This window comes from Larimichthys crocea, chromosome XII, assembly GCF_000972845.2.
Source record: "Larimichthys crocea isolate SSNF chromosome XII, L_crocea_2.0, whole genome shotgun sequence".
Taxonomy (NCBI): domain Eukaryota; kingdom Metazoa; phylum Chordata; class Actinopteri; family Sciaenidae; genus Larimichthys; species Larimichthys crocea.
The window spans coordinates 5,114,311-5,129,459 of NC_040022.1; the positions used below are offsets into that span (position 1 = coordinate 5,114,311).

At 44.6% G+C, this 15,149-nt stretch overlaps 1 protein-coding gene across 1 annotated transcript in view; it reads right to left on the bottom strand.

Annotated features, from left to right (window-relative positions):
• Nucleotides 1-15,149, bottom strand: part of gna13b (guanine nucleotide binding protein (G protein), alpha 13b) — a 20,350-nt gene continuing 5,201 nt past the window's right edge. The window contains exons 2-5 of the mRNA XM_019268241.2: nucleotides 10,985-11,214; nucleotides 9,555-9,605; nucleotides 6,651-6,851; nucleotides 1-5,741 (exon numbers count right to left, since the gene is read on the bottom strand). Of these exons, the coding sequence (XP_019123786.1) occupies nucleotides 5,370-5,741; nucleotides 6,651-6,851; nucleotides 9,555-9,605; nucleotides 10,985-11,214 (854 nt within the window). The 3' untranslated portion in view covers nucleotides 1-5,369. The remainder of the gene's footprint in view (nucleotides 5,742-6,650; nucleotides 6,852-9,554; nucleotides 9,606-10,984; nucleotides 11,215-15,149) is intronic.

Consider the following 15,149-nt stretch of genomic DNA (forward strand, 5'->3'; position numbering starts at 1 on the left):
TGAAAATAACAAAACTGGTACGAGTAATGTTTTATCTGAATTATTCGATAAGGACATCAAACAGATTGTGGCATCATTTACAAAAGAAAAAAAAAAAAGATGGCACGAAACCTTTGTTAACATGATTGACAGTAGAGGCAGAGCTTTGAACAGGAGGCACTAAACTTCGGTATGTTTGGCAAATCATTTGCAGATTTTGTTTTGTCCTGACGTGATTAGAGATAATTTTTTTTCTATAAGACACTGGCATTAAGAGAATCATCAGTCAGTCCCAACATGATTTTTTTTTTTTAAAACAACATGATACCAAGTCATGGCTGTGGAGCAGTGCTGTTGCATAGTTTGGACTATGTAAGGTGACACTGGTTTCCTCTCACAGGTATATACAACCGCTCAATGTTGGACCAGGAAAAAAACACCGTCTGAACACTGGATTCATACTGTTACAGTCACCAGAGTAATGTCGGGATTCACAGAACATACACAAGACGCAGTGTTCAAAAACCAGTATCACAGAAAGCTTAGAAGGCAGAGTCAAAGGCAGAGTCTTAATGAGCAGACCTCTGGGAGCAGAAATCAAACAAGGCCTCTTGGTTCCCAGATCGGAAAGGCTGATCATCAGATCCCGGGGGTTACGATGGCCCAAGTTCCTGGGAACTGGTGACAAATCCATGTGGGTGCTTACAAGGCAGAAAGATGGTGAACATGTGACTCATTCAAAACAGTGACCCTGTCACCCGTCTCAAAGCCGACAGGACAGAGAACACATACAGGCCCCCGACAGAAACGGCCCTTTCAGACACTCTGACACTGCGACGAGCAAAGCGCAGCACAAACCACAGTGTCTGAAAGAGCCAAGCTGGTCTGGGTGCGGAGTCTGAAAAACACAGTTTGGAACTCTCTGAAAAAGGCCATTGGGACAAATAAGTCCACGCAGTGATTGGTCAGGTGTAATGAGGTGTGACGGCAGGCGGGGTCTGAATTTCTGTCTCAGGTCACTTTTCGTGTAGAAGAAAACTAAGTGCAACAACATGAACGCTTTCAACAAAAGTGTGTGTGTGTGTGTGCTGACCACGTTTGTGTGATTCGCAGCGTTGAGACACTCCAAAGACACAGAGAAGGAAGTGTGATGTGGTCCGGACACTCATCCAGGATGGAGTTTCAGAACACTTTTGCTTTTAGACATGGCTGAGTGACACACGGTATGAGCTTGTTTGCTTTAACCATACTGAACCTTTCGAGGGACTAACGAGTGTCAGTGGACAGACATGACGGGAGAGGCACTATTATGGTGAGAGAACTGTGGCCACGTGAGAGTTTAGATTTTCTGGGGTTCGATGTCAGAATTATCTAAATCATCTACACTAATATGGACACTTATTTGCTTATTTGTAGTTTTCAAACACATCTCCAGGTCTTTATCAAGCGATAGGAGCTGGTTCAGGTGGTCTTTGACGCCGGACCTGAATCACAATAGAGCTCGCTCCGTTCACTGAAGAAAGCTGTGAGATGAGGCTGAAAGCTCCGAAATGCTGGTGAGCTCTTTGAGCTGAGGATATTCTTTTCCCTAGACTACTGACCTAAATGTTTTCTTCAGAACTGATTTCTTCTTTTGTTCCCCACATCCCCCCTCTCTCTCTCATAGTCTGTATCCATCAGATGAGGGGGAAATACTGAAAAAGTGCTTTGGAAGAATACGGCGGTTAAACATCACATCAGAGCGTCACCGTTAAAGAGGCAAGAAGGCCAGACGGCACGTGGGACCGTCTGCTCCTGCGTGACAATACACTGTCTGTGCTCCAATAATCAAAACCAAGTTTGTTCAGCGTGGACAAAGGCCATCTCAGGGTACAGGCCTGTTCTGTGACTTCATGGTGTGTGCGTGTGTGTGTGCAACAACAGGCTTTCTTCTGGCTTGAAGCTATTACATGACACAACGGTCTGAATCCAGACAAAGAGGTCTCTGCTTGGCTTTAGCTTTAGGCTGTCTGAGCAGACAGGACTCCTCAGACAGACAGGCTGACGGAGGGAGAATAACGCTGACTGGCCCTGCACGGTTTGAGGAATTCACCAAACTTTTGGCAGATGATCCTGTTGGTCAACTTCCTCTTTTAGAGCTGGACACACACACACGCACAGACACAAAAATGCATGCACACACACACACACACGTGGCTTCACTGCTCCACACTAACGCACATGTTGAGAGACAGTAGGCTCCTTGTTTGTTCGGGAAGGAACAGGAAGTACTGCACTGACACAGCTATGAGCTATGGGGGACACCGAGGGCCTGGTTTGTCTCTTGAGTCGTACAAATCATTTAAAACTACATCGAAGTGTGGCAGAAAAATCAGAGGACGCCTGGTCATTTTTCAACTGATTGTGATGTCAACAGAAATACGCAACCCAAACATGAGGCCACTAATCTCGTGACACTTTTCTAACTGGAGGTGGCAGTTGTAGCTTTCGGTCTTTAGTTGCGGCTGCTGTTGACCTGATCCAAACAGATTCTACACATGGCCTTTAGACCGCAGACCCTGTATACTTCAGAGCTCATTGACAGTGTTTGAGAAATATAACTGGCTGCTGAATTCACATCACATGAAAACATTAAATTGCTTCAATTGTGTAACGGTAAACATTGTGTCTGCACAAAACGTAACAATGAATGAAAACCAGTGGACGTCTGTAACGTGAGGGAACACACCTAAAAGCTCCAACATTTGGTGTGAAAGCAGAAATGATTTGTAGTTATTGAGCTAAAACTTGAAACTACACTGGTAAGACTTAAAGGCTGAGAGTTTCACGCTGATCAAACGCTGAACAGGAGCAAAAACCAGATCGCTTCTAGCGTTCACAAAGTCAGAGAGGGTGTGCGTGTGTGTGTGTGTTCAAAGTGAAACAGTGTGATTCAAGGTTTCTGGTTCAGAAACTTCATAAAACCACACAAACACACGTTGGCATGAACCAGGGAAAGCAGTCATCAGCTGGGGAGCATGACGTGTGATGTTTGTGGTCAACATCTGGAAGAAGCTGGGTAACGGGACCGCCTCTTAAAACACTTTCAGACAGGCCGCCAAACACCTGCTTGTTTCACAGATAGAATGGAAGTGAAATAAAACTTATGGTCATACATACAAATGTGTGTGTATGTGTGTGTGTGTGTGTAGGAGGTTACATCAGCTAGTTAGAAAGATTGAGGTTGGTGTGAGAGATACATACTGATACACTAGACATTAGAAAAGAGAGTTAAGAAGACTGTACATAACCTGTACACAACAACGAGGCACCGGCTGCTCGGGTTCATTAGTGACACTCAGGCCGGCTTTATCCCTTTTGTTTTAAACGGAGGATGCATGGCAGAGGGGAGGCGGACAGCATCGACAGGTACCATTTAGGAAACGAGAATGATCCGAGACGACAGAAGCAAGACCGAGCCACCTCGGGCCACATCAAAAGAACATTTTAAAAGGTGGTGATCCTACCGACAGGAAGCTTCCTTGTCTCTGGAGTGAGATTCCACAGGGCTTTAATATCAATTTGGCCACTTTCAACCCGGAGCACGTCATCCATCAACTGTTTAACTGATGCTAACTTCACCTTTTATCCTTAGTTCCCCTTGAGAAGCTTTCAAATGAGACGACATTCACAGCTCTCAACTCTCACAACATACAATCATCAAATCCAGGACTTCCGTGTTTCTTAAACGTTGTTTGGAATGATCAATTTCAGCAGGACTGAAGAGGTAAGCGTCCTGCTTACGTCTCTGTGCAGTTCCGCTCTGGAGCTGTGGTCTGTGCGGGCAGACACTGTACATGTCCGCGATTCCAGTCGACTGTGACCACACTGCTTTTACTGTTTGCTTGCACGACTGTACACAGTGGGCGTGCAGCGGCAGGCGGCCACCAAAACATACAGGCCAACCGGTGCTTTTCGTGGCTTCGTGTCTTTCAGACCCGTTACAGGGATTTTCGGAGACTATTTTTTGTCTTGCCCACTTTGCTACGTCGACAAAAATCAAAGATCGACAGAAGCAACATGTTAGTTAGTTCTCTGGATTAGGTAAAGCACGTTAACTGCGGGAGGGTTGGTAAAACATGTTCCTGGTTGAAGATGGCCTGGGCACAACTTTTTTAAAAAGTATAAAGCGTCTTCTGAGGAGAAAAGACACCGTGAGATCTGTCATTCGACTCGTTTGGGGGGTGGAGTAGAGGCGTGACAGTTCTAGCTGGCTTCAAAGAGAAGTGGTTCACAACGTGCCCTGAGAAACCGCAAAATACAACGTGTCACTCCTAACCCTGCTGCACTGGCTGGCCTGATGAGTCGTTTTACGAGTGGTCTAATGTGTTTGTGTCTGTGCTCTCTTTCCAGTACACCTCCCTTCCCCCCCCTCCCCCTTTAATTAACTGTAACAGAGTCCATCAGCAGTCACAAATCCACAAAGTGTAAACCCCTATAAAATATAAGTTAAAGAAAAATGCATAGGTACATACAGTATATTCATATATTAGAAAAAGAAACAAAATGATTAGAAAACTACAATTAAGTGGACGTCGGAACAGGAATTCCTATCCGTGTGTGTGTGCGTGTGTGTGTGTGTGTGTGTGTGTGTGTGTGTGTGTGTGTGTTAGCCTTGTTCTTTCCCGTTCCACTGCCCTAAGAGGAAATCCCTAACCCGGCCCAGTGGTGTCGTCATCACCAAGTGCCAGCGGAGAGCAGATGTAAAAACCAGAAACAAAACTAAAGAAGTTATGAAAAAGGAAGGCAACACCTGGCAACAGTCGCGGGTGACGCCATCGCCGACGGGTGGCTTCAACTTCGGCTACTCAGCAACGACGATTTTAGCGACAAGCCCCTCCCCCTCCCTCCCTAGCAACAGTGGTCGGAGCAGCATAGAAGGAGGACAGTGTGTGTGGGTGTGAATTAGAGCGACACGTACAGAAGAAGAACCGTGAAAGATGTCGGGGAGATCCACTGCAGAGAGCGGAGGGGGCGGGGGGTTAGAGGGCTTTTACAGTGGTTTCAAGGGTCGGAGGGAGGATGGGTGGGGCTCTGAGCCAAAGGTGGCTGTTATAAGTCACAGTGAACAAGCTCAGTAAGGCAGAGAGCAAGCGTGGGGGGAAATGGCGGTAGTAGTGGTGGCTTTAATACACAGTCAAAGTTCAAAAGTGAGGAGCGGTTCAAAGTCAGGGAAGGAGGACGCATGGGTGGAGGGACTCTGCCCGCTCTCCTTACGGGCTGGTGGCTGTGGTGGTAGTGGTTGTGGTGGGAGGGGGTAAGGAAAAAGGCACCTTGACACCCACTTTCCGTCTGCCTCCACCAATCCCTCCTCCTCCTCCTCCTCCTCCTCCTCGTCCTGGTCAGTCCCCTCACTGCAGCATCAGCTGCTTGAGGTTATCGTGCAGGATGGTGTCCTTGACGTCGCGGAACACCAGCCGGATGTTCTCAGTGTTGATGGCCGTGGTGAAGTGTTGGTAGAGCGGCTTCTGCTGCTGCTCGCGGCGTTTCTTGCGAAAGCATTCCACCAGGAAGCCCTGGACGTCCGCCAGGCTCGTGGGGTCGCCCGAGAACTCGGGGAAGTAGTCTTTGATGGACACCTGCTTCACCTTCTCCTCCAGCAGGTCCGTCTTGTTCAGGAACAGGATTATGGAGACGTTGCTGAACACCCGGTTGTTGACGATGGTCTCGAAGATGTTGAGGGACTCGCTCAGCCGGTTGGTCTGCCGGTCCTCCATCAGCACCTGGAGGTGTTAGTGGGGAGATATGAGCGCTGGGGTCAAAGGTGTTTGTGACAGTGTGTGTCTGGTATGAGCAGCAGGTTCGTTTACCTGTGACAATTGTTTTTCAACTATTGCAAAGTGGTCTTCTAAAAAGGCTAATTTAGACAAGTCAAGTGGATTTACAGCTTTTTTACAAAATATCTCTCCACTGCAGCTAAACAGCGAGACACAAAGAAGATATTTATTTATTAGAATTACTTTCAGCTCAACTTTAACTTACATTTTCACACAAGACCTAAAAGCCAGTGCATACAGGAGTATTTACCTAACCCTGGCCGGACGTCAGACACAGATACAGCATAGAGAATCCGGTCGAATTTCAAAATAAAATCACCCCGTGCAAACTTCTTAGAGTAAAAACAGTCAAAAGGGAAACAATTTAAGTATGTAGAATCTTTAAATATTTAGAAACACATAAACTGTGCGATAGACCGAAACAGCTTTGTGGCCACAACATGAGATGCGGCGCTTCCTACAACGTGAACTTTTTAGAACCTTGTGACACTGTGATCTGCCTTGTGTTTCCAATGTACTTTACTAACCACAATGTTTTGGTACGTCATCAGTGTGGCCAACAACTTCTCTACTGTTCTTCTTCTTTGTTGGTCGTGACTGATGGAAATAGTTGACAGCACCGCTGCAAACCCCTGAAAGTACTTGGAACTTGCATTACATCTTTTCCATTAGCAGGTTTAGTTCCAAGAACTCAGGACAGTGGAAACAAAAGGCAACACGCTATGATACATTTCTTTAAGTTCTGCTGTGATGTCCCTTTTGTGTGTTCTTGTTTGTCTTTGCACTGTATGTAAAAAAAAAACAAACAAACAAAAAAAAAAAACGTCTCTGGCCACGCCGCTCTGTGTGACTCACCTGGTCGTATTCAGAGGAGGAGACGAGAAAAAGGATGGAAGTGACGGAGTCGAAGCATTCGAACCAGCGCCGCCTCTCTGAGCGCTGACCGCCCACGTCCACCATCTTGAAGGGCACGTTCTTGATCTCGAAGTCGTACTCGTGGATGCCTTTAGTGGGCTTTCTGGCCAGGAGGATGTCCTGTTGGCTGGGGAGGTAGTCCTGCAAGCAGATCATCAGATATATTATTGGAGTTTTTGACAGGTGTTCATCCAAGATCTACACCAAAAAGCTGTATATTTCATTATAATAATAACATAACAACATAATAATACATTTCATTTGGACATTAAAGAGGAACACATCATGGATATTTCCTCTAAAAACACACTAAACTCAGAGAGAAATGCAGATCTTTGTGTTGCTGATATAATAAACTCAGAGAGAAATGCAGATCTTTGTGTTGCTGATATAAACAGTGCGCACACACACACACCTCATTCTGCTGCTTTGGGGACGTCCCTGTTTAACACTCTGCATTCCTCAAATACCACAGCGCATAAACAAATGTAGGGATCAGGAGGGAGTGTGTGTGTGTGTGTTTGTGAGGGGAGCAGGGCTGCTTAGTTCTCCTTAGAGATGACATTGCCAATTGAGCCGAGGCAAATAAAACAAGTGCATCTTTACCTTTTTGTGTGTGCGTGATTAAAATAACATAACTCTCCAGGGGTGATCATCACTACAACAGAGCCACAGAAACTCACAGGACAGCAGATTCTTCCACAAAATCCCCCCATTATTTGCCAAACACACTCCTCCCTGTGTTTGCAGTGTTCACACACACACACACACACACACACTTGGAACAATGTGTGTTCATACACACAAGTGCACTGAAACACCGTAAGAAGGAAATCCAGCAGTGACAAAGCATACCAGCTATGTTTTCAGGGTCACCTCCCTTGGGATGCACTTAAAACAATGACAGATTCGTCTACAGCCTCCTCCTCTTTTAGACCACTGTGTCAGGTTCGGAGGCAACGAGTGGTGTAGTTGCTGATTGTGACTCTCTCACATCACCCCACTCCTTCCTTGCATGTAATAAAACTACGGTGGACTTTCTTGAGTCAGTTGTTGACTACTGTAAATATTTGAATATATGACCTGACCGGAAATCTTGGAACCCATCAACTTTTAATCTGATAATGATTTAGCCTCTAGGGGCAACAACCAATGTTTCTGGGCTTCCACTGTAGCCACCAGACAACCGATCGCGGATATCTGGGCCAAGACTTCGTCTGCGGTCTGATTAGCAGCTCGATGCACGAGGAGGACACATTTCTGCTAATCTCTACAAACTCATGTCTTCGTTTCAACGCAGATAACTTAAATAAGAGCAAATAAAAAGCTAAATCGTTATCAGACAATAAGTTGATGTGTTCAAGGATTGCATTGCTTCGGCCCCTTTTGTTCATGGCGGGGGCTGTGGCAACCCAAGCCTGCTCAAACGGGACTGTGACTATGAAAATTTTAGTCCCTTGCTAAGAAATTCTGTATCCATATGCAGATATCTGTTTGTTTCTGTTATATTATCTGATGGGTATCTCATTCACTATAAAGTTTTAGTTCACATTTCAATCAAAATCGAAACTATTCAAGACAAAGGACCTGATATGTTAGAAACAGAAACTGGCAGGGACACTGTGGCGTGGTCACTCACTTTTTTATGAGGAACCGTCAGCAATCCACGACACCTTTTCACTTTCTGATCTATCAGGGGAAAACCCAGCACTCGTGCTGACCGACATGTGTTACCATGGTTACTAAATGATCTTGTACAAAGATTACCGTGTCACTTGTAAAGATGACTTATGAGATCGCTGAATAAAATCCCTGTGACTGGATCAAGAGGTCTTCATCTGGATGCTGACAACGGTGTGCACGCCAGTAGAAACTAACAAAGCGCACCAGAATCTGTCTGAACTACATCGAACAGACCCGGTGTTGGCACGTCACGACCGCTTTCTTCTTCTCGCTGTTCTTTGAGGTTCTTTGGTGGCAGAACTTTCTTTTCGTATCTTTTTATTTAACAAAATCAGCAACCAACAGAAAGAAACTGAAAACACAAGCTCGTCGTGCTGGTTACAACTTCTACATTCTTTTATTATTTTGCTGTTTTACTGATGATAATCTGCACATCTACATCTTTTAAACCACTTTGAACTTTTTCAAAAGGGCCTTCAGTTGATTCTGTTTGTGTGTTACTTGACTCTCTTCGTATAGTTTTATAGCTTTCATTTCATTGTTATTGTGGCGTGTTTTTAAATGTATTCTGCTCCACTGTGGAGCACTTTCTAACCGTGTTTTGAAATATGCTACACAAATAAAGTTTATTGTCATTATTATATACATTTTATTTGTTTGTCGCTGTATGATCTTATTTAAACTGCTGCATTTAAACTCTTTATGAGGACCACAATGGAAAGACTTTAGAGCAACATTGTTGACATTTTGTACTTGTGTGTGATTTAATGTTCTCCTTATGTTGAAATAAAACTTTTTTACATTTTACCAGTTATCTGGCACACTTCTTCCAAGTAATTTAGAAACCACTGCTCCGCACGTTTCGAGCTGTATGTTCCCATACAGATAACTGGAAGAAGAATTTCCTTTTTCTCAGAAGTCACTGATTGGCCAATAGGAACCAGGGTGGGGGATGACATGGAGTGCTTAGCTCTGTGTTTAATGTAGTGAATGTACACTGGAACAAAGCAGTGTGAAGACCTGACCGAGCACAGGAAGACAACAGTTTCACTTCTCCTTTCAACAAAATAGCCGAGTGCTATCACGCCCATCTGCCATCAGCCATCGTGCCTGTTGGGGATCTGTGATTGGTGGAGCCTCTGCGGTGTGGATATGACTTACCGACTGTCCGAGCTTATCCAAATTGTCCAGGAAATACTTGACTGACTCCCCCTGAGAGAAAGAGAGAGAGAGAGAGGCTGTGACTTTTGCTCAGAAATCTGATTTTAATCTCCTTCAACATATTTAAAATGTTTCTAATTCAATTCCATTTATGCTTCATTACAGAAGCGGCTTACATCAACGTCACTTTTTCATGTGACGCAGCGCTGAGTGGGAAAACAAACCCACTGTGGCTGCTTTAAGAGTACGGAGCTGTGGTACAGTACACCCAGTCGGACACCAGTCCGTTACAATCATGTCATGCGTTTGCTGCGCCGTGATTGACAGAGCAGCGTATTGGAATGTCAGAAAAGAAAGAGTTTTTACAGGTTGGGAATCGTTGGAAAAACGGCAACAATCAGGAGAGAATGCGAGTGGAAACACTGACGCTGAAGAGAAGAGCAGACAGCACAAGTCACCAGACGGTTTTAGGGCTCGAATAATTCATTGATTAATGGATTCAGCTGAAATTTTATCTTCAACCATGAAGATAAACAATTAATTATTCAAAATGTGGGCAGTAAATGGACTGTATTTATGTGCAGGCTGGTGGATTATAAACCAATATTGCCAGCTGTTGACTGTTAACTTCCCCAAAATGCCATGTTGTGCGAGATGACAGTGTGTGTGTGACCTTTCTCTCTAAAAGGTTAACATCATATTTAATATTACCAAACCACTTCACCGCCATATTTGGAACCAATTGCTTCAATTGCAACAGCAACCTGACTTCTGCCTTCAGCAGCAGACGTGACGTAAACACGCTGGAAAATCAGTAATATCTTGAGATCTTTATCACATTTAATATGCCACATTGACTGGTGCTCTCGTCAATGTATTCATACTGTGTTTAAGAGTAGAAAGCACGGTTCTATTTGGTGACGTCAAACAAGACGATAATATGACTTGTTTTAAAAGCAATGTAGGTGAAGACTCGTCTGGAGTAAAGCACAGGAAACATCATCATCATCATCGTCGTCGCATGATAACATCTGTAATAACAGTACAACATCAGAAAGACTCGCAGCACAGTGAGCAAAATGACAGTTCCAGATCATTTTCCTGTCATTGAGACGCTGTCACGCCACGGTCTAAACTTTTGGAGAGCATTGAGAGAGAGATGGAGGAAGGAAGGGCGTGGGGAGGCAGAGAGAGAGAGCTCATCTGTGTCCGTCAGCAGCTGCAGCTCTGCTCCATCGGATGTGAGGAAGAGCCTTTATCTCTTACTGTCAATGCTCTTCTGTACACTCACGACCCCTCAGCCTACTCACTAGCAGTCACTGGAAATCCTACAGTTAACACGCAAAGGGAGGGGGGAAAAAAGTACACAGCAAACACAGGAGCAGGGCTTCGTCATCGGAAATCAAATCTCACGCACTCTTTTTACTCACCAGCTGGAACTCTCGTCGGCGGTCGTAAGCGTTCTGGATGCCTTCGTCAGCCCATAGGGCCCGGATGGACGGCAGGTAGTGCAGGAAAACTTTATGTTCCACCATGCCGTGACCGTGGGCCATCGCAGACCGGGTGTCAAACGCCATCATGGTGTCTCCGTGTCGCTGGTTGGACGTTTTGCCCCATGGGATGTGTAACTTCTCTCGAGCGTCCACCAACACTCGAATACCTGAGGAGCGAGAGAGACACGTGTCAGAACTGTACTCTGGTTAAGAAAAAATATATATTCTGTTGCAGTGTCCTGATGGTGGAGCAGTCACATGACAAGAGAATTACCAACAGTGTGCGCAATTATAGCAAAACACTGGGCATACACGTCGCACACATTGTGGGTACACATTTCTTAACTAAACAAAGGTTAAAGCAGCTTATTACAGGACTACTGCATGTTTCTCTGTGACGCCATATTTATGTTGTAAACTCTCGCTGCAGCTCAGTTTGTCATGTTACATGTGGACAATAAATAAAAATAGAAATGATTTGTTTCTTGCCATGGGCAGGTGTACAGTACAGTTATATATACTTACACAATATATTCAGACATGCATTTTATTTTAGATTTTGTTTATTTCATTCCACTTTTTATTCGAAGATGTAAAATTTTTATTTCTATTCATGTCATTTTATCTTTTATCTTTTAATGCCACTAGTGCCATTAACGCTGAGCTGACCTGTTTTTCTCGTCCAACACATTTCATTGCACTGTTGCACGTGACAAATAAACCCCACACTGAACTAAACAAGAGCAGACATAGAGTAAGTCGATTCAGAAGTAAATGCATAGATAAATATAGATCACAACATTGCAGATCAGCCTCATTTTTGCATCCCCAACACCAACAGTCACTGTAACTGGTGGTGTCAGAGAAACAATGACACTGGGAAAGGAAGCGACTGTGGCTGCAGAGAAGAATATTTACACCTGTGTGTATCATAAACAGACCATCAGAAAACAACTTTGAACACATGAGTGCAAAAGTAGGTTCAGTTTAGACTATCAAGCTAAATTTGGCTGTTGAGCGGTTAAAATGGCGTGCGTCTACGCCGCAGTGTTCCAATTGAATGATCTGGAAAAAAAACAAACAACAATAGAAGGGGTGTCGTCATTTCTGAATTGTTAATGCACAAACCACGTAACCGCAGCGTCGCTGGTTTGATTCCAGCTGGCTGGCAGGTCCCTGAGTTGGTCCCCGAAGCCATTAAGAGTCTATTTCATGACACACGGGGCTCTGTCTGTTCATCTATCTGTGCCTCCGTTATTACCTTCTTCACTGTCTGGAAGTAACATAAGACGGACAATAATTCCAGTGAGGCAGCAGGTCAACAACTGAATGACTGGCTGGCATCGTTAGGAACATCTTTTCCCTGACGTACCATCATGCTGCATGTATACGCTTTGCTGCTGGAGCAGCAAAATGATTTTATATCTCCTATTTTATGGCAGAAGTGACACAGAGGCTGTTTCATCCTGATGCGAGCAAGACTGAATATTTATTTCCCCCAAAGACAAAGGATATGAAAACATTACATTATGAAAACATTACATTTCTGTGTCTGGTCCAGGGCAGTCCAGTGAGCAGAGACGAGCAGCAAAGCCGAGGCGGTAAGTTTACATTACTGTTCCCTGAACTCTGCTTCACCCCCTTCAAACAAGCCTGCTCTGACAATGTGCTATGTTCCTTGGGCTGTCCCCAACATGTGGGTTAATCCAGCTGTCTGCAGGGCGTGTGTGTTTGTGTGCGCGAGTTGACAGCTCAAGGATGAGGGGACAGATAACAGGATGCTGGAGCCGACCGATCCTTTGGTTTGCTCTGTACACTCACAGTTTAAGCATGGAGAAACAAACAAATGATGACGATTAACTTTTAGAATTTTTTTTGTGCTGTGCATGCAGTCTCTCGGTTTCATCTGACCTGCTATCTTACCCCAATTTTTGTCCTTGGGTTTTATCATAGTGTAATAATCAAAATCTCAAGGTTATAAAGGTAGATTATTCAAAAATGTCTCTCGCATTAAAAGCAGTAAATGAATATTTGACCTTTCAAGCACCTTTTAAGTTCATACTGTTAACAAGCAGCTGCTTCTTTAAGGCGGATTCTATCCAGACTATCCAGGTGGAGTTCACTGGCTAAACTATGAGACTCTCCCAGCTGTGTCCTGGCTTGATTTATTTCATATATCCTGCCTATCCATCTGTGTCTGCCTTGCTAAATAATAGTGACACCGAGAGGTTTCCTTCGGTCTGGGTCAGTTTGAGAGAGAGAGGGAGACAGCTGAGGTTAAGAGACATAGGCAGTGAAAGAGAGACAGGGAGCACTATGTTAACCTGCTAGTCTTTTATGTACGGTGGCTGGTTGGAGTCCTTCTGTAACGAATTCTCTCGATTTGTATCATGTTCACTCTCTTCCATGTTTGTTTGTGATGGAAAACACTTCCGCAAATGGACAACAGAGCGTTATATGAAGGCACATACTGTGAAGCCCTGCAGCATACACACCTACACGCCCTCATACAAACACTCGCAGCTTCAGTGAGTCCTCGGGGTCTGTGAAGAAAGCTGTACGAACACCTACAAGTAACACCGAGGGATTAACTTCCTCACTTTCTGTAAATAATGCACATGACCAAGTGCAACTGCACAACAACAACAACAACAACAACAACATAGCTGTGGGGTACAATAGGGAGGCGCAGTAGGAAGTTGGGTCTATTATGCACCTCGGTTCACATCCTCTTCATGCAGTTTTGGTTTGACATGTTCTGTGTTTGAGTGCTGAGCTGCTTAAATGTCAAAAACACAGTTCACACAAAAGTCTACCTGCTGGTCAGGTGGACACAGAACTGGAAACATTTCCAGGAGGTGTTTGACCTGAGCTTGACCGCTGATGTCCGCTGCGATAGGCTTCAGCTCTGTGACATCCTGACCAGGATAAGAGACTTGAAAAAAAAAAATGGATTGATGAATGGTTGAGTGAAATCAGTTAACAATGATTGCACGCAACTCTTTTTTCCCCCCACACACGGCTGAGGTACTTCTGCTGTGTTTTGTATCCACCTGTCCTGTTGCTCTGCCACTGAATACTCTGTATTTCAATAGAGCTGGAAATACGATACGTTAGGCCACTGTCTGCACTTCAGTATCATCCTATTGTCACTGTGTTTAATAGCCCGGTACCTGATATGATCGGTCTTGCGTTGGTGTTCACGCACACTTTCAGAGAACTTTCACAGCCGTGCGGTATGATGCAAGGGATCGACCAAGATGTGGTAAGAGAGATGGTGACTGACCACACTGTGTTCACTTTTGGACAATATACGAACAAACTCAATGAGCGCGAGAGACACAAAGTGTAACCAGCACGACACATGTCTAAAATCTGTGTATCACACTGCTGTGGTGTCTCTGATGGTGATTGGTGAGTCCCAAATATTAATAATAATAATAATTAACAATCATGACATTTTTAAGCACATAAACATCCCTCCCTTGATGTCTTCAGTGATTAAGTAACTCAACCAAACTAAGGGTGTTTTCAGACCTGTGGTTTGATTCAGGAACTCATCTGACACAACTGCCCCATGGTTCATTTGGGTTCACACGGTAACATTCAGGAGTGTGTCCAAAAGATGGAAACATGTGCCGTGAGCGAGCGAGCTGCTCCCAAGAAGATTCATCTCAGAAACACTTCCTCCTCTTCCTTTTTCCCCCCTTCGTGATGGAGCAATAATTCTCTTCATTTATGTGATGTTTATTAAATGGACAAAATATCGAGTAAGCATTAACGTCCCGGTGTATCTTATCCGAAGACGTGTCGCCTTTGGAGGTGGCTGTTGGAGATGTGCAAACCACTACACGTGAGCGCAACAACCGTTCTTCTAACTGAGAGAGTCTGAGTGGAGGTGAGCCACGGCCGCGCTCTCCAGATCTAGAGGTCAGAGTGCGATTGCTGCGTTCACATATGCCCAAATAAACCGAACCTGGAGGTGAAGCGCTCCAGATTTCTAACTCATGAAGTGGAGTGTCTCGTTCTGATTATCAATTATTATTACCAACATTATCATATATTCTTTGCCGACTGACACATGGAGCTAAAGTACCAACAT